This window comes from Dermacentor albipictus, chromosome 3 (assembly GCF_038994185.2).
Source record: "Dermacentor albipictus isolate Rhodes 1998 colony chromosome 3, USDA_Dalb.pri_finalv2, whole genome shotgun sequence".
Taxonomy (NCBI): domain Eukaryota; kingdom Metazoa; phylum Arthropoda; class Arachnida; order Ixodida; family Ixodidae; genus Dermacentor; species Dermacentor albipictus.
The window spans coordinates 135,240,160-135,265,661 of NC_091823.1; the positions used below are offsets into that span (position 1 = coordinate 135,240,160).

Sequence of the window (25,502 nt, forward strand, 5' to 3'; positions counted from 1 at the left end):
GTAAGCGCCCTCGCCTGCGCTAAAGACGTTTCAGAAGATGAAAATGAAGACAAAATCATGCGACACTACAGAGAAGGCTTCTGCTGTAGGGATATGTACGTGTTTTAATCTTCGCGTATGTTCTTGCGGCCTTCACAACGCACGTCTGGCATGGAGCTGCGATTGTTAGTAGATAGTATTACTGCAGCTGAACCAGTGAAGATACTAAACACAATAAAACACCTAAAAGCTAACACTGTGCAATTATGGTAGTCGGTAAAGTGGCAAATCTGGCTCGTGATGCCGTTGAGAGAGCTAATTCGAGAGTTGTTATCGCTTCCTGAAATCGTTCGATTGTTCTGCATTAGCTCTTCATTTATATCGCCAAAATATGAAGGGTATTCGCGTTCGGGTAGCAACGTTTTGCTTTTATTTTTGGTGAGATTGCTGAGGGGTTATTTTTATTTCTTTATTCAGGATGAAAGGAGCACGGTAACGAAAATTATAAGGTTGCACGCAGCCCTCTGTGTTCGCGATTTTAAGAATTCTCTCATTATCATGATCATCATTTGCGAAAGCTCAGACGTTTCAATGCATATTAGGACAAAATAATGGAGCGAAAGTTGCATAGCTCGACTTATAGTGATGCTACTTGCCCACCCGATTTTGCAGCAGCTTTTGAAGGAGCCACAAATGCATTTTGGAGCAGAAAAATGAACATTCGCTGCAGGTTTAAGAAAGCGAATGCACATTATTTTAAAGGGGCTTTTACGTTGACGATGCATGTGAAAACAGTAAGGTGCCCCTGTTTCATAAATTCACACTAAAAACGACCCCCCTCCCCATTTTTTTTTATCGCAGCCCTTACTGTAGACTGCAACAAAGCAGTGTTCTAAGACGCACTTAAAAACCACGGACGAGAAGAAAGAGGGTTAACAGAGGGGCCCGATTTTTATTAGTCATATCATAAGAAGCCAACAAACACTGACACCAAGGACAACATAGGGGAAATTACTTGTGCTTAATAAATGAAATTAAGAAATGTAAATTAAGGGAAAAAAGTGCATGAAAAAACAACTGGTAGGAACCGAACCCACAACCTTCGCAGTTCGCGTGCGATGCTCTATCATGGAAGCACTAGCATGGAAGCACTTGAACGTGCTACGTGCAGAATTCAGAAGCGTTTTAATAACCTAAGCGTGATCTTGCTCCTGACTCTAATATGGAGCACTCTTTTGAGAAAAAGAACCGCCAGCGGTATTAAATATTTTTTTCCGTGTACTGTGCTTCATTGACTGCAATCTACACGAAATACTCCGACGGTCGACACTGCCGAAGCGCTTCGCTTTCTTTTGTAACACAAATAAATGTCCGTCGCCACCGTCGCGAAGTGCAGGCACACGCGCGTGTCCGTTGAGTGTGCACATGTAACTCTGTTGGCTTAGACTGTGATCAGTGAATTCAGCTTGTAACTTTCTGCCCACACGCGTGCTTGCACCATTCCGTCAAGTATGCGCGCAAATAAACTTTGCAAAAGCATTCGCTGCAGTTGCCGGCTTGTCACCCACGGCCCGAATCTTGGCTTCCGGCCACCAGCCGTGCCTGCGATCTCACGCCCAATCAATGAATACGTTTACTGGTCCAAACATATCAGAGGTCATTTCGCCTCAAATACCTGCCCACCATTGTGCCAACTGGCTGCGGATTTTGTCAGGGCCCTATGCGATAAAGCAATGTTTAACCAGCGGCGCTTCCTGAGTATCCAACGGCGAAAGTTGTTTTTATGTGCCGAGTCGACCAAGTTCTCGGTAGCAGCGGTACGCCATTCTTACGCCATGAAATCGCCACCACATGAAAAGCGGGGCATGTACAAGAAATCGAATAGCATAAAGATTGTTAACGGCCATCATGCGTGCGCCAATGTGCGCCTTACGTTCGAAAAGCCGTGCGAGACACCACGCAGCGTTCGAAACATTGGTCACCGTTCTACATTGGTCATGCAGAAGCGCGGGGTCTGGCTCGACACCAACGTGGTCGTGCGCTGCCGCCGGAAATTTGAGGTTGTCCCTTTACCTAAGCAACCCGCACGCGTGGGGTTTGAAGGTATTGAATATAGACAGCTACCCACGCAAGAACCATCCGTGCAATACCTTGACTCGGCCCACCGCAGAGCTAATGCAGCCGTTCGCGAAAGCGGTGTTACTTCATACGGTGGGGTAAAACAGGGCTTGAAGGCATAATTCCGTTTCTTTTAAAGCGCGACCAACCCTTTCGGCACAGAGTGGGTACAGATTTCTGACATTTTGCTGAAATTTAATAGGCTTTAGCAGAGGTCGCCTCTCGGCGCAGATCGGCGCATTTGGCGCAGGAGTAGCATCACTGCATTTACGAGGAAGTATTTTTCAGAAAAGTAGTTAATTTCTACGTCCTCGTTGTACTTTTATAGCGCGTGCATTAACTGCAGTAGTTATTTCCGAAAGAGCTCCTTCGTTGTCAAGTTTCAACCGCCTCTTAAGTGGGTTCAGAGATACACAGTCAATAGTCCAGCTTCCTAAACATGTATACCTTTTTAGCAGTGTCGATAGGCGCATGATTTAGCCCTAGCATACGTCCCAGTGGCACTTTCTTGAAGTGTCATCTTTTAAATTGCACAGCGTATATTTAGTGTAGTGGCATAATGAGTTATTTAAATACCTCAGCTCCAAGCAAACTGTGATTTTTTAGGCAGAAGCAAAATCTATCACGCATTTCAAAGACGAAAAGAAATGAATGCTTCAACAAAAGCCAATTTGGCCGACATACACTTCACCACATCCTATGGACATCCGAAATCGTGCATTCCGTCTCACTTAAGTTATTGCTGAAATGGCACAAAAGTTCAAATTGTTCACATAAACATTTTAAGCATTGCTTTCTTTTCTCAGGCATTCAAGGATACCAATTTCTTTACGAGATACATGGATCAGTTGAGCAGAAAGATTACAAGGCGTTTCATATTCCGTTCATGTCGCGTATAAGCATAACAGTCTCTGTCAACTGGAAAAATCAATTTCTTTTGAAGCGATAGAATTAGCGTAACTCATGTGTTCTACGCTGTTACATTTAAACTGGACGTCATGGTTCCTACCTTTCCCCGTACACCAATTCTAAAATTTTTGCATGACGGCAGGTACTCTACTTTCAATAATAAGTTAGAAGAGCACATCAGTTTTTCGGTTTGTTTTCTCCGCTCTGTGTTGTTTCTGCCGTTGACAAGTACCTGCCATGAAAAACTCACTCACTTTACTACCTTATTGTCTACAGACCTTAAAAATCCAGGGCACGTTCGAAACGAATGCATGAAGGGTGCTAGTACGCCTTCCTTCCTGCAGCTTTAATGGACCATAAACGCAGTGTTTAGCTTGCTAAAGCCCCCTAAGAGTAGAAACACTCGCAGCCTCGTAAATACGGTGGTCGAATGACCTGCATTAGGGGTTCCTGACAGTGCAAAAGGCAGGAACTCTTCGCTCCTTGCGACCTATAACCGTCCATCCCACCAGCACTTACACGGTCAGATGCTTTTGGAACCCCTAGTACAGACTCGTAACCGTGGCACCGTGATACGGCCAAGTTTCAGTACCCGAGTCTCATTAGCCCGAACCATTTCTTTCTCGTCGACTGATATGTGAGATCACTTGTTTCGCTTCCTTGGATGCAGTCGTTCCCTACTTTCCTGACTCTCCTAACGTCGGCCAGCGGTATTGATTTCTGCCACTTCTATATTTCGGGCGTCGACCTGAGCTTTATGTTTGGCTTCAAGCTCGTACAATATTTCTGGCGCTACCGCTGCTATGCAACTTCCCTGCCTGTGCTTCTCTTTCGGTTTATATCTCCCGCTCTTTCATAATTTAGCAGAAATAATGAAGTTGCTCAGGGCATCTAGGAGATCTTGTATATATTCATTTCCGCCTCAGTGCTGCTGGTTGCTTGAAAGCACACTTTCGTTACTTCAAATAAGACTTACAGAGACCGTCTGGCTGTGCGGAATGTATGATAACACTGCTGGTGGAAAGATAACGCCTCAAAATGTTCAAAGCATTGATTATAGCTAAATCGCTTAAGTGTTTTCATATTTATAATTAACCATATAAAAACAACAACGAGTTACATGACTCAACAGACTACAGTGAAACATTGTCGTTCAATAAGTGGTCGTCTCATAATCACGTGTACAGGGCGTGTCACTCAACTTATGCCAAAATATTGAAATATGTGAGTGCCGCCTAGCTGAACAGAACCAATGTAGTGTTCTTTGTCGTAGCCTGTAGCAAGCGAGACGATATTTGTATATTCCCTGATTAAAAACTACTTATTAATAATAATGCCGGTCGTTAAATACTATCTTAAAAATTAGATTATGGGGTTGTACGTGCCAAAACCACTTCCTGATTATGAGGAGGACTCCGCAAATTTCGACCACCTGGGGCTCTTTAATATGCAACTTAATCTAAGTAGACGGATGGTTTCGCATTGCGCCGCCATCGAACTGCGGCCGCCGAGGCCGGCATTCGATCCCGCGACCTCGTGCTCCGCAGCCCAACACCATATCCACTGAGCAACCACGGCAAGTTATTGAATAATATATTCACAGCAACAACTGTGAATACAAAATTTGTAGACCATTTAAAAAAATTTCTATTTCACATTTCTGTTGCTCAACACGTGTAACATAAATTTTTATTTCAAGCATGAAAAACGACAGCAAAAGCATTCAAAGTGACATGCCCCTCATCGAGTGGCACTTCGCCTTTTCCGCGCTTTCTTTACTGCTCGGAAAAAAGATTCCCTTTAGCACGTTTAGAGCAACAGAAAGATGGATCGGGAATCTGTAAGGATGGCTTACAATTTTCTGACCAACAACTGTGATTATATTTATTGAGAAGTTATTTATAAGTAAAAACAAATTCTGCGATTAGGCGAAATACATAAATGGTCTTACTTGCTCAAAATGACGGCAACAATATAAACTTCATTCTCTTCGGGTACTTGGCAGTCACATACTTCTATATTTTGACACTAGTTACGTTGGACGCGGCGCAGGAGCCCGAATGGCGAGGCTAAAAATGAAATAGACTTGATACTCGGCACTGACCCTGGCTTCATACAAGATGTGGACGTGCTCGGCAAGGTGCACTGCAGTAACCATTAGAGGGTTAGTTCTCGAATTAGCCTAGACCTGAGGAGGGAATGGAAGAAACTGGTACATAAGAAGGCCATCAATGAGTTAGCGGTGAGAGAGAAAATAGAGGAAGTCCGGTTCAAGTTACAGAACAGGTATTCGGCTTTAACTCAGGAAGAGGACCTTAGTGTTGAAGCAATGAATGGGTATCCTTAAGGAGTCTCGAATTTGCCTGCTTCATTCTTTGTCGTTTCTTTACTAGGTCCTTCATTGCTTGGGAAAGCTTAGCTGCTGGTTGCCTTGGCGCATTGCTACCCACTTCAAGTGCTGATTCTGAAGCCAGCTTAGTTAAGGTTTCATTCATTACTTCCATGTCATCTACATCTCGCTGTTCTAAGGCAGCATATTTGTTCGCAATTACCAGCCCGAATTAGTCCGCTTTGATACTTACTGCGTCTAGGTTGGCCTGTTTCTTGTTAAAGAATTTTGCTCCTCTCTCTTCAAATTCAGGTGAATCCTAGACCTCACTAACCTGCTATCACTGCACTCTACTCTACCTAACACTTCTACATCCTGCACTATGCTGGAATCGATTTCGTTTCTTGTTTGACCTTTAAGGCTTTTTCAGATGCATTTTTTGTTGCTACGCTTTCTGTAGAAGGTGTTTATTATTCGTGGTTTATTCATTTCATCGAATTCTACGAAGATCTCTCCTTTAGTGTTTCTAGAGCCGACGCTTGTTCACCAGCCCGCCTTTTCCCCACTTTTGCAAAGTCGCATTACTAAGCCGCACATTACTAAAGTATACTGAGTTCGCGCTTTTCTCATGGCTAGTTCCACGTTTTTATAAAACTGATCGACTTCATCATCATCATGACTGGAAGTTGGACCACCTTTACTCTATACATCTTTTTAAGCTTTATTACGACTACTGCTACCCTCTCGTTAATGCTGTACAATTGAATTAAGTCACTACAGATAACATTTTGCCTAGACAAACATCATTTCCAAAACAAAAACAGAAATCAAATATTTACCAATGAAACTAAATATACTGATTCACTTTTCTCTTCCAACCTGTATGGCATGTGGTTCTATTAGAGAGTTGAAGAGGATGAACAAAAAATACCGTTACCTGTGTCTACGTTTCTTCTATCACGTAGATAGGCAACACAACATTATGCTGCCGCTACGGCTACTTTTTGCAACTAGTTGTTGCCAATTGGCGGTTTGCACAGCACACGAATGGTACATCGTAGCGTAGGCAAGACTTATTATTACACGCCCCACTACGTCACAGTGAGGGCACACCGGGAGCCACGCTTCGGGGTGCACGTACGCAATAGGGTGAACTTCACGCGTAATTTGAGAGCAAATATTTCGTTATACAGGACATTGGAACTGTAGAACCATGGCGTTAGAATTTATTAACGATTCTCTTCAGCTCTAGAATGTAGGCCTGTGCCGTAAAACTAGTAACACTAAGGCACATAATGAAATAATTTATTAGTTAATGACTTGCGCTGGGTTTTCTTTCAAATGATGTCCGCGTCCCTAGATAACCCGTCTGCAGTGACGTAATTCAATCCTGTAGGCTTTTACCGAAAAATGTGCTTGAAGTAGAAAAACTGCACTTAAGAATAGCACAAGTACCGCCATAACTTCGAACACGACATATCTTTCTAGCAGCAAAGTGAAATCTGCTGTCTCTAGTTATGGCCCCGCTCTTTCTGAAGTTTTTTTTTTAATTTGAAGCCGTCGTCTTACGAAACACTTATCCTCATCCTGACGATCGTATTTGGAATTATTAACTTCTTTTTTTTATTTCGTTTTCCTTTTACTTGCTAATAGCTCAATGGCCGTGCTTGCAGCGGGGAGTAAATTTATACCGTAAATCGCTGGTAGGGTAAGCAGGACAACTCAAGATCTATAAAATCGTAACAAAGCGGCCAACATTGTCTATAACAGGTGTGTTAGTGCGAAGTTCACTCTGTGGTAAAGAGCTCATAAATAAATTTCCATCCATGTCTACTCAGGCCCATTCATTATCGCTATTATTATATTCGCTGCTCACTGAAAGTTCGCCTGCGGAAAAAGTATAAACTATTGAGTATAAAAGATAATACCTGGTACCTACACCAAAGTATTATTTCATTTATTTACCTCATAGAATATGCGAAAGTACGAGTTGTGTGGATAGAATACGCACACTTGAAAAAAAATGAGTACCATAAAAACCAGTCATTAGAAAAAATAGTTGGACACATAACTCCTAAAAAATAATCATGCTGATTCAATTCACAATGTAAATGAAGCAAAGACCTTCCCTTGGAAGCACAATAAATTATGGATATCTTGTCCAGAATGTGCAGTGCATGGCACTCCCCAAAGGCATGGTTTTAGGGAATAAATGTTGACATCTAGCGTGTAACATGATGTATAAATGGAGATTAGTTGCCTGAAGCTGCATTGATAACTTTTCATATAATTTAAATTGTTTAGAGCACGCAATAAATGATCGGTCGTTCACCGTCGTACACCCTTGAATCGCAGAACACGTAATTGAACAGGAATGTTGACACACGGCACATACAAGTAGAATTGCATAGCTCTTACGCAAGTGAGATATGTTTCCGCGTAGCCATTATATATGCAAGTCGCCGAACGTCGGCGCTGTGAAGCCCTGCACGTACGCGCTTACTTGTGCTGCCAGCTCGCCTTAATCTTGTGGCACCACGTTGTCAAGCTACCACACTCCGCTTGCCTGCCATCCGAGCTTTCCGCGAAGGAGCACAACGTCAGCAAGCCACACGGTGACGCAAGCTGCGACGACACACTCTCTGTGCCGCGCTTCTTTCACGGCAGCGTGTCGCGCCAAACTGCGGCACTCCACCTCCAGCTTCGCACCCCCTTGTTTCACGTATGACTGCGCTCACTGCCGTCGCGTCGAGTGTTGCAAGTAGTTACTGCTCGAAGGCCAGAACTCTCAAGTTTCGCGGGGGAGCACAAAGCCCCAAGGGCACCGGCGCTTGGTGCAAGATTTCTCTTCCGCCTTCACGAACACAGCCTGAACGTATGTATGGCTTTTGGGATTGTTGGGAGAACCGAGACTCTCGTGTACTCGTTCGCAGTTCCTGCTGAGTGCTGGTTCCCAACCATGCGCCCTCGCTTGCGTTTGCCTGGACGCCAAAGCCTGAACTTTCTCGAGCGCCAACTCAGCGTGCTGCCTGCAACGCACGTTGTCACTGCAGCTATCGTCGCCTTTACAAGCTGGCTGCCTCTGCAGTTATAGACGGCGAAATGGCGCTGGTACTTTTGGGAACATGCATGTGGTTGTCTGTGTTGCAGCTTTTACTTAGTAACCACGACATCGTCAGAACTCACACTGGGCCACGCACGGTCACCAAACACAAAAGTCGGCCGGTGACGTTGATGTGCCGCTAAGCTACCTGTAATTCAAGGAGAGAACCGGTGATAGTAAGTGATTGCAGCCCTTACGTATAAAATTTATTTGGACAGATATCGGCGCCTAAGTTTTAGATAATAAATTCTCCGTTTCTACTGCAGTGAGCCGATCTCGTAGCCAAAACACTTTTTTCCTTCCGCACACTTACATTCTAAATAAAACGGTGAACTACAAGTACGGTGGGCATATTGACAACAATAATGTTTCGTACATGTAAAAACTATCTTTCTGCTGTAAAAAAAATAAAAAAAGCGCATGCAGGGAGTAATGGTGAACTTATTTTTTGTAAATCACCGCGAAAAGCTGAGAAGACATATTTTCTTGTGGGAATATTTTAAATCGCCTGCGCACTACGCTTTGCGAGCTGCGCCATGTGCATCTACTTTTTTAAAATTATATACTACACAGCAGGCCACATAGACATGCATTTCATCAGTAGAAAAAGATAGCCGATACTTGAAGTTAGATGTTCACCGCGCTTATCTACGTGTATTTATTTAGTTATCACCTCAGGTGGTCTTCTTGCAATGAATTTTGGAGGTCATGTTGAGAGATCGCACTCGCCGTCAGCGAACAAACACATGCCCTTGCTCTATGGTTCATTAGAAATCCAACTAACGTTAGCCACTGTCGCTTCCCATGCATTATGGACATGTAGCACGTACATGTATTTCCCTCCTTCGGTCTTTGTCTAACGTGAACATGCAAGACTGAATAAGAACATGGTTTAGAGGGGGAATGAGTACCTTAACCTAAATAATGTGGTAAGGTCGGAAACTCGGGCACTTTCCAGAAAAAACATGGCTTGGAAAATCGTTAATTTGTTGTTAGCACGGTAAACTTTGACTCATTACCTCTGCAAATTAAACTTTAGCCTTCTGCAACACAATCACAAACCACACACCAGAAGGTTTCGCGTAGATAACAAAGTTCATATTCAGTTTGCTGTCGTTTACTCTCATTCCTTTATTTCCACAGGAAATCAAAGCAGCGTCACTGTAATATACCTAATGCACCAGCTGCACTACACATGCCTATTATATCATTCGTTGCAAATATATGGTGCGTTTATTAGGTTTACTTTTAAATTTGTGTATGTAGCACCGCTCTTTGGCACTGCATATCATATTAATCTAGTCAATGGTTCTTACTTGTGCTCAGATTGCAGTTATGTAAGGCTGAACAGTCTTTAGTTTTGTCACAAATTTCTGTAATGAACAGAAATGTCACTCTCTTTTTCTCTAAAGGAAAGGGCACATATTTTACCATTTAGAAGTTGGAAGTTTTTCCTAGCTTTTGAAATGAAGATTTCATTGTTTTATTAAATATTATTTTTGACGAATTGTTGGCCCCAATGAATGCATAAAATATATCGAGAGCCCGGAACACCAGATGACTATCAGCGGGGGCCCCACGAGCATATGTAATTGTCTCCTCACTATTACTACTTTTCAACAAATTTCGCATCTGAATTAGGGCGGTGCCAACGCGGGCCGTGCTGTAATAAGCTTATAATGGTATAGTAAAACCCAGTACAGGAATGTTTCTTGGCCATGTATGCTTAAATTTACAGAGGAAATATATACGTGTCCGGTTGGTTCTTTCGAAACAACTCCTATACTATAGACAATTTTATTAGCCACTAAAAGATGCCATGGAAAGACCGGTCGCACTATTTGTGTACTAGCCGCACGTAGATAACAACGTCACCAAATTTTCACAAATAGCTTTAATTGCCATGAACTATTCCATGTCTTCGATAATTCTACAGTTGTATGGTCGAAAGATACTTTGTGAAAGAAACAATCAAACTGAAGTTTTCAAGAAAAACCAATAGACAAAAACTTGCCAGTGGGTGCAACTGCCAAGAAAATTTCTACGAGGCTCAATCGTTGACGAAGAGGGCACTTGCTTAACATTACTTCTAACTGATGGTGGCACTGTCCTGCAAGGCGCAGTTCACAAAAAGATTGTCAATACCTGCACAAAGCAAAAAAAATTAAATGTTTGTACTTCATTGTTTGTTTATAATAAACTTGCTGAACAGAAGAAATTGCTTGCTCTTGGCAAGTTCTGTCAGTCTGCTTTAGCACATGTCGTATTCATAGCTGAATATTGCTGCCACAAATCGTGCCTTAATTATGGCTTTGAGGATTATGAGTCTGGGTTTCGTTCAGGAAAGTATGCTGTACGCCAAAAAATAATAAGTTCATTGTAATATAAATCGACAGAATTTAAGCGCTCTTCACTTATGGTTCCTTGAAGAATCCGTACAAATATTTTGAATTACTCTAATTGGCAATTTTGTAACAGATGGTTGGAAGATATATGGTTAGGGAAGATTGATGGAATATACGTGTTGCGCTGTGACTTCATGTGCTATGTGCGTAAGCAGGTCACAAATATACACTTGTGTTTCGGGCCTGACACCGGCTTTATATTTTATTCATTTAATGGCGATGTCACAATCAACAGAAGGATATTCGGTAGACGTGGCATCAAGTTGCGTGCAATTCGCAGTGATGGAACATTGTCTGATGTTCTCAAAGGCCACAGCTTTCACACGCAAGATGATTATAACTTTCTTGAATGCAATCGCGCATTATGGATTCTCGTGGGTGCGATCTTAGTTTTCGCGTGAATCACGTTTCAGTTCGCTCAGTCACAGGGGTCACTTCTAAAACCGCATGTAACAAAAACATTTTCTGCTTACCTGTCTGTGTCTTGTATGCGTTTCCCCTTTGACTAACCAGTCTTTCCTCCTATGTGAAGCCACGCGCTTAGCCATGACGAATACCACACCCGACAGAAATTACTAGCTTCAGTAATGAAAAGCACTCGATCCTCACTTGATGTCCCGTCAAGCTTAGAACCTGTGAACACGTTGATTGCAATGTTGAACGGACGGCGTTTGGAAGTGAATGGCCTTTGGCCGAAGTGTACGTCATGCAAGATTTCTCCCTTGGCTGAAATGGTTGTCACGTACTTCTGCGCACCTATACCGACACACGCTTTCACGTAGGAAGCACGCCATAGTGTTAAGCATTTTTGAAAGCATTACATTCAGATCCATTTTGTTCCCTTCTTGAGGCCTTACACCGGCGCTTCATATCAAACTAAGGTTTTTTATACGAAGGATTTTATGACGTTCCATTCTTATTCCTTTTATAATTTCGAACTATCAAAATGCAACGAAATGCAAATACATTTTCCAGATATATATTATTCGTAGGTATTTCAGCGGTCTAGCGATTTCTGCTTTGTGTCAACCTGACTAAAGTTGTGTTGTTCATAATGAAATTACACAACTACAGTAGCATTTTAAGCATGCAGGCACTAAACACACCTATAGGTGCACTAAGTAAATTAACGTCTTAAAGTAAAGGTGCCCATACCGACTTCTTCATGTTGCATTAGCTGTCTTTGATCGGAAAGTAAACCAACGAACATGAATGCCGGTACTCAGATAGCATGTCATATATTAGGGCACTCTAGGAAATTAAAGAAGTCACTGCTTCACATTTCAGCATATTCATTCACGCGAATACTTCCAACACACTAATTGATTGCAACGTAAGCTCACATACAGCTGAGTTTGCATGTTCCAAGGTGTCTCGTATCCACGATGATTACTTTCACCTGGGAGTTATTATAGTTATCGTAGAAAAATACAGCATTCTAACATCTTAGTTGAGAGCAGAAGAAGCACCAAAAACGCCCTATAATACACAGCCTGGCGTGACAAGAGGCTTCACTTTGATCCTGATCCTTTCCTGATCCCTTTCCTGATCGGCTTCGTCGCCGATCAGGAAAGGGAAAATCGCGTAGGCATACCCCGCAATTGTGAGCCCATCGCGTGAGCGGTGTGCGCCAAACTGCTAGAGGAGGGAGGGAAAGAGATAAGTAGAAGGCAGGGAGGTTAACTAGAATAACGTCCGGTTCACTACCTTACACCGGGGAATGGGAAAGGGGGAAAACAAAGATAACAGCTAGCGGAATGCACAACACAGACAATGGGGACGCCACTATCGACTGAAGCTAATGAGGTGGTCAGGAGGTATCGGGTAGCGCTTCAACGTATCAAAGCCACTGGTTGCCTGATTACAGGGTGACCAAGAACACGGCACATGTTGCACGAACCGTGTCGTAGACAACATATATCTACGAGGCAACCATCAAAAGCTCAAGGAGAAGCGGTTAGAACTTCCTCGGCATTTGTTTGAAGCGATTGGCATTCCTTGCCTACTTTTGGCCTTTGGAGTCCATCCATCTATCCATTCATCTGTCCATCCAGTTTAGCAGTGATGTTTCGGAATGCCACTTTCCAGACCCGTGTGTTCTTTTTCTCACTCACAATAACTTTTCTTATTCGCATATTTATTTGTTTTTTTTCCCTTTGTGGTTATTCTAGCAGTTTCTTTGGGATGGTTAAACCTCTCTGGCCACTTAAATCTGATAACGGCGAATGAAAGCACCAGCACGCCCTCACTGCCGCTGCACCGTCAGGCCGTCCGTAAAAGTAAGGTAAGTTTATTGTGTTGTTTCTACACTACATTTATTCCGCTTCTTTTACATGTGCTCGGTACAAGACGCACGAACGGCGCGAAAAACTTACGCGTACCTCACGGTGCGATGCGTCTGTGCTGTCCCGCAGCCATGAGGACGCGATGCCTCCTGTCATCTTTGCTTGTCAGGTGTACGCAGGTGGCGAAAAATGTTTTCATCACGTGAGGACAACTGCCGCAGATTAGAAAAGAAACGAAAGAAAAAAGTTTGCATAGGTGTCTCATCCAGGCACCCCGCGTAGTAATTGAGATGTTACCACAAAGCCGTGAAGACGCCCGATTTCCGACCATTACTGTGGAGCTTTCTGGCGCATATTTTTGGCAATTTCTACACTTCTAAAAACAAGTCTTTGTTCGCTTTATCTGCATTTTGCTACATACCTTTGTCTATCGCGTATTCAACACAAACAGCGACTGCATGTTTCATTAGAAAAACGAGGCCTCAACGGAGATGACACTGATTACCATGGAAGTTGGCCATTCCTCGTATGATCTCCATCACGTTCGCGAGGAGCCCCATCTCTTCAACGTTTACGACTTCAATTAAACGAAAAAACGTCAAAATATACGTTAATATATGCGGATACAGCCGACAATTCCTTTTAAACCTGTGCATAACTACGACTTCTCACATGATGCTGTCTCTCGCGCTACTAAGTCTTGAGTTTCTATTAGCGGTCTGCTATTGAATAGTACTATGATTAAAGCAGTCCCTGGGAGAAATGTTAACAAAGAAATCCCTTCAGCAAAAGAAGCAAAGAGTACAATAATGATTACTGGCCCATGTTCGTGAACGAAAACTGAAGGAGGCTTCAAGAGTGGTCCGCGGACATATGTTGCTCGGGGAATTAAGAGTGGCGCTTCTCACATCTTCGCCTATAGTTACCACTTCGTTTAATTTCTGAATCGCAGTGTCTACTCCAACATCTCCGTAATAGCGAAATGCTGCCACAAGGACGCATTTGCACTAATCAATTGAGTGGATCCGTAGCGGGCCGCAGTTAGAAGAAGAATCACGTGTTGCGATTGTATATCACGCCAAATATCACTGAATGAGATGACTTTTACCTTGCCGGGCATCAATGCTGTCGATGCAGATGCAGCATTGGTTGCAGCATTGATGAACATGGTGACATAGGTCGTGGGCTGCACCAACTCAGGCACGCTTCACTGCAACATACATGAAATTAGCTCTGAAGCAAGGGAAGCAGGTATTTACCTCTTGAGCATGCATATGCCTAGCCTATATTAACGTGAAACATACAAAAGCCAATGAAATGCGTCAGACCTTCTTCCATCAAAACGCTGCAGGAACCGTCTAATTGCTTAGTGGCTCTGATGTTGGGCTGCTAAGCATGAGATCGCGGGATCGAATCCCAGCCATGGCGGTCGCATTTCGATAGGGGTGAAAACACCCGTTTACTTAGATTTAGGTGCACGTTAAAGAACCCCAGGTGGTCGAAATTTCCGTAGACCCCCCACTATGGCGTGCCTCATAATCAGAAAGTGGTTTTGGCACGTAAAACCCAATATTTAATTTCTAGGAACCGTCTAACGCACCCGTAAAAAAGTTGAATGTTGACACCGGACCTGCCTTTAGCCACAACCATTCTTTTTATCTTGTGCAGAGAGTGTACCAACAATAATTTCACATAATTGCACACCTATTCAAGATCTGCTTTCTTAGCTGATCTATCGTTGCACTCTCTAGATGTTATAATGGCACACAATTTGGTACCTAATTGATAGCCTCTATGGAATCTGTGCAAAACGGAATCTTCTCAATGTCTTTACAAGGCAGTGACATATTCTGTATTACCAGCCCATGCTGCCCTACCGTGGCCTGAGCATTGCAGAAAACTGGCAGTGTGTTTCCTAAAGCTTGAATGGCATCTCAGGTTGCCGAACAACTTGCCCCAACGCTTTCCGGCTGTCCTTTTCTTCATCATGCCTCTCGTACACTTCGGTGACTGACACAAGAAAACATCGGTGTAATAAACCAATAAAGCCTTAATTTCACATTTTGAGCGGTCAGGTCCACTTTGTTGGCGCTCATACCCCTGTCTTTCTTTCTTGCTTTTTTTGCGGTTGGTGGGGTGAGGAGAAAGTGCTGGCTCATTGTCGCAAATTCGGCCGGATCATTCCGTTGTTGCAAACTTATTCTGTGGGCCATCACTCCGGCAGGAAAATTTCTTCAGACGCATGGAGCCTAGTCAATCGGGTCTAGCCACAAGCTGAACTTCAACACATGAGCGCATGTTTAATAGTTGAACTTTCGTGGTCTCTCATTTTCAACCGTATTGTTGAATTTGCTATCTAAGCAGCTATTAGTTTTTCTTTAGAGTGAGACTACACGCCCACAGGCTTTAAAAGCTCAAATACTGTGACATTTGACAATTCGGAGAAATCAAAGGCCGTAAAGTCATAACACAGGAATATGCTTTTTTTTTTTGTTCACGGTACCAGAGCTCAGCAGCGTAGCCTCAGGTGTGTAGTTTACAGGCTGTAAACCGGCAAACAAACACGCTTGCATTGGTGCGTTCCTACCCGACGGTGACAGGGTGAGTGATCCTATCCGCGGAGATCAGGTAACATGGCGTACTGCGTTTGCAATATTATCCCTCGGGAATAAATGCAGCCAGACGAATTGACTCCGCACGGCACTGGCTCGGGTAGGTTCATTAGATACCCTCAATAATGCACAGGGTGGAACAAACTTGGGGTGAACATTAGAGAGCACCCATGGCTCCACCTCAGCATCTTGGAGGGAGCCCAAACTTTGAGGAGCCCCGGTTACGAGCGGCGCAGGTGCGAAAAAGACGTGCTTCGATAATGTTCTTGGTGGCGGCAGTGCGAGGCGTGCAAGCGGAATTCCTGCGAAGATCACTTTGCGTGCGGGCGTGAGACGGCTGTCGGCGTTTCTGCTCCCGTCTTGGGAAAACTTTAGAACTGTGAGCAAATCGGTTGTTTGCCGAGCAAACAACGCCGATGCGTCGTGGATCGTGGCACCGATTGCCAAATCTCCATTTTTAAGAACGCACTTAGCGTTTGAAAAACTTTTGAGCATGACAAATACCGGCCGGGAAATATTCACATTAGATTTGGTCTGTCTAAACAGCAGCAGGGATGCTTTAACAAGAGTAATCTTTAGTTCAGCGTTAACTTTTATGTCCCCTATAAGGTACGTGTTAAACGCAGAATTGAGTGCATGAGGCGTTCGCTGCAGCAATTTGAATAGAAATCCATGTATTTGGCAGAGAGACGTCTATTAGAAGCACTATAGGAAGCATGATATTGATTTAGGGCCGCATGTTGTTCTACAAATGTGGCCTAAAACTGTAAGGTTCAAAAAAATTGATAAGCGATTTTTGTTTGTTCCTACCTTCACACCAAAATCTGTTATCGTAATTTTGTAACCTGTGTCTGTTAAAATTTACAGTGGCCAAATTTGATTTAGTAATTAGCAGTTCACCTTAAATTGATATGATGCTTAACCGTTCACAAATGTTATAGATACACTTGGAAGCTTTGTATAATACATCAATTTGGTCCGCTCTCTGTGCATGGATACGTGCAGTTTACAGAATCGGCATGTCATCACTTTTTATGTAGTACTATATAAAAAAATATATATTTTAATAATAATTTACTAACATACTTACAAAATAAAACACACTAGGTGGGCTCTTTTCTATCTTTAAATTTTGAACTATTCCGTAAAAGAGTTATTCGCCTGAATATTTTTTTTTCTTCGTAAGTGGGAAAACCTCATGAAATTTGGTCCAGTAGATACAGCTCAATCGAATTTCTTCGTTGCCATGTATTTAAATAGGAGATCCAAAGCAAACGCTTCCTCTTAAGTGCTACATTTATTCCATATTCAGGTAAGTCTACACTGTCACCTGCATTTTCTCAAAAGGCCAATCAAAGGACGCACTTAAAAGTTTATCAGACGCGAAGTGCTTCCTTTTTTAACGTTTCCTTTTTCTATTCCGTAGATGTATACATGCCTCCAATTCGCGAGACAAACTTTAGCGGTAGACTTTGCAGCAGACTAAGGATCACGTGTTACCCTAAACGTCCATTTTGGACACGTTGGTGTATTTTCACCTTAAGTAACGGTGAAAAAATGACGACAAAAAGAAGGAAACGATAGTTTAGAATGGTCCTGTGCCTACCCTATTGTTTATGGCGTTGTCAGTCTGATTGTGGAGCTGTTGTTTCAAGTGTTTGCGTATAAATCTGCCATCTAATGTTAGAAAATTACGAAAAAGAAATCTCATTGGTTAAAGCATGACGTCAAGAAGTGGGGTCTCCAAAGACAAATTCAAAATCGTACTTTGTGCTTTTTTATAACAGCGATTGCACTTTCGAAACACTTAACTTCGTTTGCGTGGTCGCATTTCTATTTAAGTGAGATGCTTTCTGAAAGCAAGGCCCAACGAGGGAAAAATTAAAGGGAAGACATTTGGGGAAGCGGTCAAGCATAACGGGAAAAAGCAGTGAATCAGATCGATTCGAGGTGCTTGCTAGAGCCAAACGCACAGTTTACCGCAATAAAAGCGAGCGCCTTGTAATCATAACGACCATGCGTTCGGCAGTATGGTCGGCTGCCTGGAACAGTAGAGCTTAGAACAGTATTGGGAATACGTGGCCAGCCCCAGATGTCTGTGCAGTACGTTTAAACAAGCAAGTTCACAAACTTTCAGATACATGAATATGGTCACGCTCAAGCACTAACCCACATTGACGCAATACGTTGGTTCCACGTCATTCAAGCGCGAAGCAGCCTTTGAGGGCCTATTTCTGTCAAGCGCTTGATCAGCAATATCCTTTCTTTGAGAGATGTAGTCTCACCCCAAAATGCCGTCCCTGGAGAACAAGTTTGCATTTGAGGGGAAAAAAATGGCGCAGGCGTCTAACTCCGGTAGCTAAAGAGGGTGTTCCAGCACAGTGGTGGAATTTTTGCCTTCGCTTATCCTTTTTTTCAACACCCTGCTCTGTGACTTCAGTTCAATGTTATGTTCGTAAATCCAAGTATCGTCGCGAGGTAGCGATTATTTAAAAAAAATCGACGGATTCGCTTGAAGTTTCCGAATGAATGCAACATATTTTAATGGAAACTCTTGCTCCGCAGTCAGCAGTTGCGACACCATCTCATCGCAAACCTTCTATATTCGGGAATTCCCTGTTAAAATACCCAGGTTAATGGACGACTTTCACAAAATAATTGCTTCTGCTATCATTCTAAGTCATTAGGTAGTCGCTGTCCTAAATAGGCCGATTACTGTCGATGTTTCCATCTTGGTAGGAGATGGAGCGGTGCCCTGATGGTCACTCTGGGTCACTCTTAGGCTCTCATGTCATTCCAGAAAACATTGCACCTACTTGAAGAAAGTTTTTTACTTCTTCAGGGTAACATTTGCGTATGTACTTTGCAACATCTGATGGCTTTCTTCACCATTCCCGTCGAATTTTAAAGAAATGTATTGATTCACTGCTCCATCTGGTCGTCGATCAATTGTGGCCTACTAAAGATGACCTGCACAAAAAATCACGCATAATATTTTGCGCTTTCATACTGAAGTATCGCTGACGCGAAAGGTAAACCGGGTTCTATCAAGTGGAGACAGCGAGAAAGTGGTGTCAGTACCCCTCTCCGATTTTCGTAGGTCACTGTGTATATTTAGGAACAGACTTCCTATTTCACTCCACAAACTTTGACACCAAATCTGCTCCGCATGTAGAAAAGTAATAATAAGCTATAATATTCTACGCAATATATCGAGGTACACAGCACTCATATATTCCAGAAAAAAGCATTGCGTAAATTTTAACTCTGCTTAGGTTCGGTGCGACAAGTTCATTTGTGAAAATAATAGCATTATGCTGGCTTGTTATGACAGATAACAGTTAGGTCAGCAATTACATGAACTACTATACATCACGCGATAAAAAATTGTATAAAGGACTGTTTCTAAAAAAGAAAATATTAGAAAACAATGAGGTATTTTAGTACCTCAGCAATCGTTCATTATTTTTAAATATATCGGGAAGAAAAGGTGCTTTAGATGCGCATTGATCAAAGTGTATCAGGTGTTCGCAATCAATTCAAAGGTCAATGGTAGGCTTCATTCTGGTTACAAATTTTCCATTGATGACGCATTTCAGTTTATTATTAACTTATAATCAACATTAGTTTATTTGTTGATTTTTTATTTTTTGTGAACTAATTTATTCAATAATAAACATTTAAACAACACGCCGGGGACATACATGAGGATTGTATGCCAGAAACAGAAGACAGCTGAAGTTAGGTAGGATGACTTGTGAAGAATTCCTTAAATGGCAGCCTTGAAAGGAGGATTGTTCGTTGATGACCTGTGAATCTGGACGCGATGAATAAAGGACGGTATGGAAAATACTGAGCCAGCGTTATTTAAGGCGGGAAGCGAGGGCATGATCATGGAGCTGTTCTTTTAGTTCCATTATGCTACTAGTGTCTCAAAAGAGTTGAAGAACTGATTAAATCACTCGGTTCAAAACCGACTTTAGGTAATTAATTTGGTTCTCTTCATGTGGGTTAAATACACCACTGCCCCATTCTAACTTAGGACGGACAAAAGTCGAGCACGCTATTAACTTTACACAAAGCCGTGTGAATGAAGAGTTATGGCCCAGATATTCAAAGACGAGGTGAGCTGAGTTTTCATTTATTAGAGTGTTACGACCAGGTGACCTCATGATAGATATGAACAGCTGAGTATATATAGGTGTTAGGGACAATTATAGCTAGAGTTATGCAGTAATAGGGAGTACACAGTTGCAACGGCTGTCGAAGGATATTATTGAAGTCTCGCTGATACTGATGGAGATAAGCCGCGTGATACATTATCTTTTGTGCTATAGAAACAAACCACTTCTTGTATAATTGACCCAGACTAACCCACACAATGAAACGAATATATTCAGAGTGAAGGAACATCCCAAAAGCTACATCAATATTTACATTATATGACAATAGTTGATTTAAAAGCACACCTTCATATAGATATCGGCTACTACCATCATACATAGTAAGGCATCTGCCTATCCTAGATATATTTCTGCTGTTCACCTAACAATAGTAGGCGATCACACGAGTGAACGGTACCTCCCGCAACAACAATAGGCGAGTCCGAATACAACCAATTCGAAAAAGAAGCTAAGTATTCTTTATATCAAACTCGTGACACTGCCTGGGCTATACTCGTGGAAAATAAGCTACTAATAATGAAGTGTACATGAGATAGATTGAACTCCGAGCACCTACTGCCAGCCCGATTATGCCCTCGAAAATAAGGGGGGGGGGGGGGGGAGCTCTCTCGTTCGACATTCAGATGCAATTTTGTCGACGCATTTGCTGCGCTCGCACTGTGCCGAAATTCAGAGAAGAGTAGAGGCAGGTCTGTGCAATCTTGCGCATCGATAACGCCATCCCAAATGGTGCTACGAAATAGTTCAGGGTACAGGCAATGATTGCACACCGCTACGCTTAGCCTTGTTTTCAATAAGAAGCCTATTTTTTTTGCTTGTTTACTTTCCTGTGGACTACAAATTCGTATACGCAACAGTTGCCTTTCTTTCTGTTAACGGAAATTTTCAAAATCACTTCTGGGAAGTAGAATGCTAGTATTCCTTGATCTGTGTTACCCTGAGAGCCACAGACAATTTCCACAATAAAGCGTATTGCACAATCTTTGATTAATAAAAGAAATATCACATTCCATGTTACCTAACTGATTTATGACACATGTTGCAATTTTCGAACAGTATTGGATGAGTTCGCAAGCCTTATTTATTTAGAATAAATGCAGAGGCTAGCACTAGCCTTCAGATATGCATTTACAAATGTGCGAGGAACTACATTGGGGTTGGATTTTTTTGTAGTGCTTCAATAGCCTAGAAAGACCTTTCTTAAAGAGTTATATCAATCAAAAGTGTATCGTAACGGAAAGTCTCGTGGTCATCTATATCAGAACTGATCCTCATTTTAAAGTGCATCCTAAGTGAATACGCTCCGTAAACACATTGGCCTCATTCGCAAAATTTCAGTATAACCAATAAAGTAACTTGGTAAGCAGTTGAATAATGAAATTTCTTTAAATTTTCCAAATATGTATTTCGATTTGTGATGCAAGTAATGTGCGTCTCTTGGAATAATTCAAATGAATGAGTATATGTGTAACATATGCCAAAGGCGATATTAATGTTTTCTCCTAGCTTCAAAAAGCACCAGGATATAACGAAGGCTAAAAAGAGATCGTTTATTTTCGTTGTGGGCGAGTATCGGTATGACGAATCACCTGACATATTAAACTGTTCGTAACGCATGAGCCTATTCTGATATCCTGGTTAGGCTATAAGCAATAGGGAGCCTATTTGCGCGTAGGTTCCCTATATGTACACGCAAATGCAAATTCACGCAAAGTGCCTCCTGCGGCTAGCCGCGTGGCAATTTCCTGTGCATTCGCGGGCTTTTTTCCTGCTCGGAAAAACACCTTTGATGTAGCACGTATTGAGTTTTGAAAATGAAATTATACATAGCAACGCAACATGGTGCAAACGACGATGACGGCATGACCCAGGCAGTTCTGCTCGAGCACATGTACGGTATTAGGCACATCATTTGTTGCTCCAAGCAGCCTCAACTTGCACAATATGCGGTGCCGGTTTACACTATGTCCTGTAAAGGCCGGTTGCACAAGACAGGTTCAGCCACCAACAACCGCAACGTGGGGGCAGATGCAAAGAAATCCCGTAACAGCAGCAAGCTTCGCGAATGAATACTGTTTAATTTTTGAAAAGGCGCCTAAGACGACGGTCTCCCTGCTGTATTCGCCTTTCCAAAGGTGAAACAAACCTTTGCTGTATTATTAATAGCAGGATGGCACCTCATTAAATCCATCATAAGCTATCTGCAAAGAACACTGGTTACAATAGGAAGGGATAAGGTGCAATCACGTACTCCTGGAGATGGGCAGACAAACCTACGAAAACAATAAAATTTAGTGTTTTCTCTCGAATCATATGTTTGGGAGCAGTATCATTGGAACATCAATTGCAATACGCATGGTTGTTGAGCGATTCGTTCCACCTTTCGGACTTTCTCGCACCGCTATATGGATTGATGCAGTAGTTCTGCGGAAACCTGCAAGTTTGAGAGAAGTAGTGAATAAAAGAAAAATCAGACATCCACCCGTTTTTGTAGCAATTGCTACAAAGGAAACCCTTACGGGTTCATCGAAAGAAAAGCCTCAGAGTTGAAGAAAAATTCGTCCTGCTCAGAGACTCGAACCCGGTACCACCGCCTTTCCGGAGCAGGCGCTCTACCATCTGAGCTAACCAGGTGGCTAGCAGATGGCAGGGTGAAATCGAATTTGCCGACAACACGATTCGAGTCCCGGACCAGGACAAATTTTTCTTCAACTATGAGGCTTGTTCTTTCGAGGAACTCGTATGGGTTTCCTTTGTAGCAATTGCTACGAACGGCTGGATGTCTGATTTTCCCTTTATTCGCAATATGGATTGTAAAATATTATGGGCAAAGCTCCCAAGTTCGACGGTGTTTTTATTAGTAGAAAATTGACACTATGAGTTGTTATAATGTGATTATATTTGACAGCGGATTTTATGCCCTGCATATCATAGCTCTTGTTCGAAGAAATTTAGGTAACATATTTACCAGATAAGTATAACACTAAACACAATAGCAGTAATCGGAGACATTTTCTTTTAGAGCAAACATGGGACCAAATAAACATATCTATGGTTCGCTAAATACAGAAATTCTGAGAAAATTAGGTGCCTATCCTGATGCGCGGGAAATTCCGTACGGTTTCTTTGGTAATACCTACATACTCGTCCTAATGGCATGGAACCATTGTGACTTGGAGACCCACAACATTTGTACTTGTATTTTGACCAAACTGCTTGCACCTTAAAGCAGTTTCATTACTCTGTCTTGTGCCACCACATGATCTACACCATTGCTTTGTTGAGCAATGCTCCCCATTTTTCATGCTATAACACTAGAGCTAGGCCAGGGCGACATATTTGAATCAACCGTAAATTTTCGGTAGCGAAGATCCTAGGTTCCACAACGGAGATCCTCGGCCCGTAACGTATGGGTCATGCGATTTTTGACGTCCGGTATGGGAGAACGCAAGCAAAGAATTTCGGTGGCGGAGGCTGGACGGGCCAAGTGGAGAGAGTGGCTCTTTTGGCAGCGGCCCTCGCCTCCTGAATTCATGGTTTCGTGGCCTTGAAATATTTCTATTTCGGCTGATATTGAGCAGATTTGAAATAATTTTGCGGCAGAACGCTCCTTGGAGGACACATAACAGCTTCTAGCGTGTAACCGAAATATGCTATGTGGCCTGATTAGGGGCCCTTTAACGAAGGAGCCAACAGAACAACACTTTATGCAACAGCTGTAAATGCCTCTGCATAGCGTCAATAATAGTAGTCACAGGTTCTAGATAGCAATGTTCAATGTTCTAGATTGCAAGAGTTAGTTGGAAAGAAAAATTCATAAGGAATATTTCAGCTTGCTCAACGAACCGATGAGTTCTTAGAGAGGCCGCTGTCTTCATTACTAGTTGAGCACTTACCTTTCAATAAGACACACAATTCGCGTAGCGAGTTTCAGGACCATGGGTTCCCTAATATTTGCTTTTAACGCCCATGAACGCAGAAACCTCCGACGAATGCCAAATTTCATATTAGCACCTGACAGAAAGAAATAATAAAAGGCAATAGCCCTAAGGCCGCAAACAACTTGGCGTGTACCGTATTAAGCATATTTTTATTTTCTACCAACTCCATTAAACGCAAACGGTGCCTTGTTGAATTAATAATGCAAAAGGCATGAATGTGGCCCACCAGAGCTTCCATATCGACGCTACTACGGCCCGATTGTTTAGGGCATGTTTATTTCCTTAGGGTGGCATGAATATCATTCACATTTTCCGATATTTTATATTTGGACACTACCACGCACAAGTGCTGCTTGAATAGATGCTTTGCACTCTTGTTATCACATGTGACCGCTATTCTATGCCCCTGGAATTTTTGGCAATTTCTTGCTATGTTTAGAAAGTGAACTCAGAACTTCGCTGCAGTGCCCCAATATCTTCTACGCATTGCCGCGGCGCTGAATCGACAAGCATCCGGAGCAGCTAAAGATGGGAAAAAATATATCACAGCCAGGGAGCCTCAGTACATTCGAGACATAATCTGATTAGGTTTGGTGGGCGTAGATATCTCCGAAACGAGAAGCAATTTCCTCGTATGTTATTCTGCGCAGACCAATATGCAATTCACCTCTCGGATGGATGCCTTCCCACACAGCGAATGCTTGAGCGAACAACGAAGCACAAGGAAAAAGACTGAGAAGCGAAGTAAGACTGAGACGAAGCGAAGCGGGAGCGATGTTAGTATTGCCTATGCGTAGACTTAACTCAATATGTTATCGGCAAAGAACTCTGGTCGCAAAGGCCTATGGTAGCGCTTCATTTCATTTGTATGGTTATTTTAGGATGAAAGGAGCTCCGAAAGCTTTTTTTCTATGTATAAAAGACGTGAGAGTGCATGTTTTCCAGGAAGTAACTTCCCATTGAGGCCTTTATGAGAAAATTATTTATGATGTTGATGATGATTGTGATGATGATGATGATGATGATTATGATGATGATGATGATGGAGTCACTGAGTCACCAAGATAGCATGTAACAATACAGCCTCTGCAAGTTGAGAAGAGTTTAAAAATATATTTTGTATCAGGCGCAGTTATTACCATAATATACACACGCAATTTGAAAGTCACTTGTTGTTAAAATAAATTAAGAATAAAGAAGTATTTGTGCAGTTGTTGAGAAGCAACAGATCAAAAGCACTCGTATCGTTTCAAACGCCTTTCATATAGGCAATCGCAATGCCGTATACTGCTTGCTTAAGCTTCATATTTATTATTATTATTATTTGTTTTGAACACGTATACACAGTAACAGGAAAGGGAAAGCGTGGAGCAGGCTGGCAACTGCCACCGGAAGGGGCACAGCGCCCGTCATATTTCTTAAAGACAACAAAAGTCAACTGCCAAAGAGACATACTCCCATTTGGTGACCACATATATAATAGAGAAATGCAAGCGATGTTGACCGTCGAAGGGTAGACACGTTGAATCATAAAGCTCAAGGCTTTGTAATTCGCTCTATGGAAAAATGCTCGCCACTTGATGCGTATAAGTACATGTGGTAGTGTAATAAAATAAGGGTCCCTTTACAACATAAAC

At 42.4% G+C, this 25,502-nt stretch overlaps 1 protein-coding gene across 7 annotated transcripts in view; it reads left to right on the forward strand.

The window, feature by feature from the left end:
- Nucleotides 1–25,502, forward strand: part of LOC135904960 (uncharacterized) — a 235,496-nt gene that overhangs the window by 38,262 nt on the left and 171,732 nt on the right. For 2 of the 7 annotated variants that reach the window (XM_070536724.1, XM_070536728.1), the window contains exons 1-2: nt 8,032–8,210; nt 13,015–13,127. In XM_070536724.1, the coding sequence (XP_070392825.1) occupies nt 8,060–8,210; nt 13,015–13,127 (264 nt within the window). In that variant the 5' untranslated portion in view covers nt 8,032–8,059. Of the gene's footprint in view, nt 1–8,031; nt 8,211–8,268; nt 8,447–13,014; nt 13,128–24,515; nt 24,610–25,502 lie in introns of those variants that run through there. The other 5 variants (XM_070536727.1, XM_070536726.1, XR_011513096.1 and 2 more) reach the window with 5 other exon arrangements.